At 50.4% G+C, this 4,983-nt stretch overlaps 1 protein-coding gene across 4 annotated transcripts in view; it reads left to right on the forward strand.

The window, feature by feature from the left end:
* Nucleotides 1-8: 8 nt before the first annotated feature.
* LOC105563649 (protein tipE) overlaps nt 9-4,983 on the forward strand; it is a 37,378-nt gene continuing 32,403 nt past the window's right edge. Inside the window, exons 1-4 of one of the 4 annotated variants that reach the window (XR_001009056.1) lie at nt 9-1,378; nt 1,915-2,248; nt 2,686-2,894; nt 3,623-3,813. Coding sequence is in view for 2 of the 4 variants with exons in the window: in XM_012015410.1 (XP_011870800.1) it covers nt 844-1,378; nt 1,915-2,248; nt 2,686-2,713 (897 nt within the window). In the remaining 2 variants the exon portion in view is untranslated. Of the gene's footprint in view, nt 1,379-1,914; nt 2,249-2,685; nt 3,363-3,622; nt 4,972-4,983 lie in introns of those variants that run through there. The other 3 variants (XR_001009055.1, XM_012015410.1, XM_012015409.1) reach the window with 3 other exon arrangements.

Below are 4,983 nucleotides of genomic sequence, written 5' to 3' on the forward strand. Positions count from 1 at the left end.
GGGGAGAGAGAGAGAGAGAGTGAGAGAGAAGGAGAGAGAGAGAGGGAGAGAGAGAGAGAAAAGTGCTCGGTGGAGCCGCGATACGTGGTTTATCTGCGCGCGATGCCGAGATTCGCAAGTGTCTGCCCGAGCCTTCGTCCAACTTGAGAAGATGCAGACGCGGCGATAATCGCGAATTCAATCGAGTCCGATTCGCGTAATATGTCGAGCCAGGGCCCGCCTCGCGAGAAGAAGACGTGCACGGAGCAGCCTCGCGAAGCACGCAGCATCGATTGCAAGATCTCGCCTCACGGTGCCCCTCGTGATTTCGGGAGGAGATCCGCGACAATAGAGATTCGCTCGTCGATCGAGGATCCTCGATTAAGCCGCGCCTAATTATATCCTAATTCTTTTGTATCGCGGAGCTCGTGCCGTTCGATGAAATCCCCCATCGGTCTACAACACGACGAAGTTGCCTGACGACCGTACATCGAATTTCGAGACGCAAACGAATTAGCAAACGGCCTCGCTCAATGCTTCCTAGCGAAAGACGGAGTCGCGATCGAGCCCACGTGATCCCCTGCCTTGGTACCCTGCCGGACGAGTCGTCCACGAAGAAGCCGATGATCGATGCGTGTCTGCTCGACAGTTGATCCCGGAGGATCAAGGACCCCCTCCTCCCCCCATGAACCGCAGTCTAACGAACGGAGCGATGATCGGCCTGTAGATCGGCGCGCTCGATGAATCGTCGGAGAATCGAGCATCGAGCAGCAGCCAGCAGCAGCAGCCGAAGAAGAGGAGGAAGCCGTAGAAGGCGCCTGGCCGCGTAGCGTCGTCCCGATCTCGAGATAGCCGTCCCGGGTGATGCGCGGAAGCAGCTCCGAACTCCTGCTGGAGGCGAGCTGCAGCCAGTGCCAGAGCGAACTCGATCGTGGACAGGGTCGGGACAGCGGCGGCGAGCACGACTTCCACGAGCGGGAGCTACGTCGTCGCAAGCTGTTGGAGCTGGGGTTCGGCGCGTCGCGGCGCCGACCGCCACGGCGTACCTGCCGTCAGCGGTTTAACTTCTACGCGACATCGGCGCTGGCCTTCGTCGCCACCTCGGGCGGCGCGGCGCTCCTCTTCCTGGTGCCGCTCTACGTCGACCCGGCCATCAGCACCTTAGCGGCGGACTTCTCGCCGGAGCCGGTCGTCTGCACGACCTCGCGGCGCGAGGACCTCGCCGGCCTATTCAACTGCACGTGGAGCTCGTGCCGCGAGGGATGCACCAGTGACGTCTACAGCTGCACGCACATATACGTCACGTACACGCCGTGGAGCAACGCCAGCATGAAGAACGACACCGGCGGCAGGAACACCACCGCGAACACCACGGTTGACCTGGGCACCGTCACTGCCGGTAGGATCACTGAGTCGCGGTCTCCCCTAGCGTTCTTCGCCTCTCTCGTAGCTTCCGTAAACGGCTCGTGCAATTAAAAACAATGGTCGACGATCAAGTAAATTGGAGCTAACTGAAGCGACGCCCCGTAGAGAAATAGGCGGGAGAGTTTAAAGGGTCGAGTGTAGGAAACCCGAAATACCGTGGTATATGCTTTATTAAAACGCGAGATATAGACCGTACGATTTGCGCCCGCTAAACTGGATTTGCAAAATTCGAGACGTAAAGGGGCGAAATCGGTAAAATTCGAAAACGCAATGGGCTTTCTCCGTCGCTATTTGACTATAAAATAGAATGTATCGCCTGGGAAATCGAGGAGAGATTGGAATATACATTCCGATTTCGGTAGATCAACATTGCGGATTGCATGCGTGCTCGGCAGGCGTAAAAATTCAAACTCCCCCTGCCCCCTCCCGCCACCTTTCCCCCAGTCCCCCCCCCCCCGTCGTCCCTCCCCAATGTTAATCTCCGCTGTAAAACGTCTCTTTGTCGAGCAGTGTCCTCCCCGGGGGACGTCGAGGCGGTGCTGCTGGTGAACATCAAGGGCTGCGGATACCCGCCGGTGGTCGACTGCAAGAACTTCACCCGCGAGTTGGGTTACGAGGGCGCGAAGTTCCCCTGCCACTACAGCCGGGTGAACGGTAGCATAGTGATGGCAAACTATAATCGCGAGGCACAGGTCGCCACCATCATGCACTTCTTCGCGGCGCCTTTCGTAGTGACTCTCGCGACCAGCGTCGCGCTGTGTGTGATGCACTGTGACTGCAGGTGCACGCCGCCACCGCGACACCCGCCGCGCGGCATGAGAAGATCCCGGGGCAACGACCTCAGGTAATTAGTTTCGCCAAAGTACAAAGAACCAGAAACACACACACATACACACATACACACACACACACATTCGTATACCTGGACGGTTTTCTTTCGACGGACGTACGGATTGTCATTAGCTTGGTAACCATATGTCCACGATACTCACGTTCTGTGCGGAATGAGTTAAAGTTTTGCCTTTGTTAGTTGAATGTAACGTATCTAGAATAGAGTAGAGTAGAGAGTAGAGTTGTGACACACACACGCGCGCGCGCGCGCGGGGGGGACAAAAGTGCTTTGTTAGCGTAAAGAATTGTTGAAACCGCGCCGACAAACGCGGTCGAAGGTCCGCGCGCTGTCAATCGAGTTAAATAATACGATACTCCGCGATAACGACAAGTCACACACGAAAGCTGGTGTTAATTGGTGTTAATATAGCAATTATTGTAATATTACAGCTGCTGCATGAGTATAAAAAATCGATAACGGGTTAGAAGTCGTGCCAGAAGTCGTCCGATTTAGAAGGTGTATTTGACGGGGCAAATAAACTTTCTAAACCATAAGACGAAAGACAAAGACGACTTAACACATGATGTTACTACCACCGTACTTACCGTCGTCGTGAAACGATGCTAAACTCTTTCGGCTGCAAATACTGCCTTAGAAGGTATCTGAAAGATCATTTTTTTCAAGGATTGATTGGTGTAATCTTATCGATCTTCGTGTTCCGTTGTGCATAAATATTTATTTACATGATCGTGCTGTGTCAAACAATCTTCTCGGCGTAACAATCCCTTTCTTTATTCTATTTTTATATTCAGAAATCGGCAAATAACTAATATTTTCATTGACGTTTAACGTAACACTAAGAATCTTATATTGTCGAGGACTTTACGTAATTTTCACTACCGACTGCTTTGGCCAGGATCAATGCAAACAATTTTCAAAATCAAATTCTAACTAGTGCAGAACAGTCCTTTCTCTTTTGTTTTAACGAAAATGAATTAAACTCGATTGCCGTGGTCCTGGAGCGCGAGAGCAAAATAAAAATAGAATACTATCGATGGCTACTTTTTCATGCAGCAATAAGAAGAATCATGTACCGAGTGAATCTTTAAAACCGCTTTTGACGCTTCTTCGCTTTCGCAGTGTCATCGTTTAAATTAGATATTTATATTGACTTACGTTGCTGAGACTTTTTCCGAGGAAAAGCTTGTTACTGCTGCATGCAATTTGTAATATTCGCTGCAAAGTGATGCGGACCAGCGTTTCTACAGACTCGCTATAATTTACATGCAAAACGCTTTGCCGCAAATGCTAGTGCTTTTGGATACACGACGGAACACGGAGCCGCTGCCCTAGGAATAGAAATACACATTTATCATATTATTACAGAAAAGAGCGAATCGCAGAAACGGAAATCGGATATCGATTCATCATCTATCTCTCGTAATCTCCGCTAATTAGCTCCAAAAGGTGCATTCATCTCATTAATGAAACGAGTGCGCTGCCGAAAGCCGTGACTGCGCTCTCCGTGCAACGCAATGAACATGTAAAAAGAGATCTCTAATTATCGATCGGATGCCGTAAGTAATTCCGTGCACTCGGAGTAATCGACAGCTCTCTCTCTCTTTCTCTCTCTCACTCTCTCTCTCTCTCTCTCTCTCTCTCTCTTTCTCTCTCTCTCACTCTCTCACCAACGTCGATATGTTGCGTGAACAAGCATAGAGCAGCGCGTAACTCGCGTACCTTAACTCGCGTAATCTATCATTCTTCCGAGAATGTCTCTTTCCTCTCCCCTGAATTTTTCTTCTTAATTGAGTCGTTGAGCGAAACGAGTCATATATATCGCGTAAGTCACATTTTTCTCATTAAGGTAAGAGGTTTTATGAAAGTGCCTCGTATAAAATCCTGTTAATGTATTATAGCAATTTTTCTAAATCAACAGGACTGCCTAAAGTACTTAAACAGAAAGCGAGAGAGAGAGAATATCCCCGCGAAACCACGTAAAATAAAACTACGAGAAGCTTGGCAGTCACGCCAGAGTTTTAACAACTGTCGTACTCTCCTCGAAATATGTGACTCACAAATTGGACGGACCTGCCGTGTCTGCCGATCACTGTTTCGCTCGACCGCTGAATTTCCGTTCTACCGCATGAGATTTCCCTTGCCACGCACAGATCAACGCTGTAGAAACAAAAGGGACCAGACTGTTGAGCCAAGAAATCACGTGTCAACAAAAGCTAATGTAATAATAGCCTCGCGGGGCAGCAGGAACAAAAAGTACTATATGTATTATCATTTCTATAATATGTACTCTTATCTCTAATACCTCGCCGCACGCGCCGAAGAAACGCCGGAGGCGGACTTGTCGAGCTTCGCGCTACGGCTCTCTACGAGGGTGAGACATTAATCCACGTCCGAGCGATGGCAAATGCGAGAAGTAGATGCGCGATCGAAGTCACAAGTCACTTCTGCTGTTTTAAACATCGCGAGCCAACGTGACGCGCCTCGAGGGCTCATTCCCTCTCCGAGAGCCACCTTGTTATCTTTCTACTTTCGACCGTTTGTCATTTCCACGACGACGGTATTAGAAGACGGAGGATCGGGGGTGGCGAGGATGACAGCTGGCAAATGGCAGCCGAGGCTGTCATACATCAGATTTGGATTAACCAGCGACCCTGGCCGTGTTGTCTCTCACCCTTTCTCTCCCTTGCTCTGTCGCTCGCTCGCTCTTTCTCTCTCTCTCTCTCTCT

The sequence above is a fragment of the Vollenhovia emeryi genome, unplaced genomic scaffold (assembly GCF_000949405.1).
Source record: "Vollenhovia emeryi isolate VEMERY1.0 unplaced genomic scaffold, V.emery_V1.0 DF939173.1, whole genome shotgun sequence".
Taxonomy (NCBI): Eukaryota; Metazoa; Arthropoda; class Insecta; order Hymenoptera; family Formicidae; genus Vollenhovia; species Vollenhovia emeryi.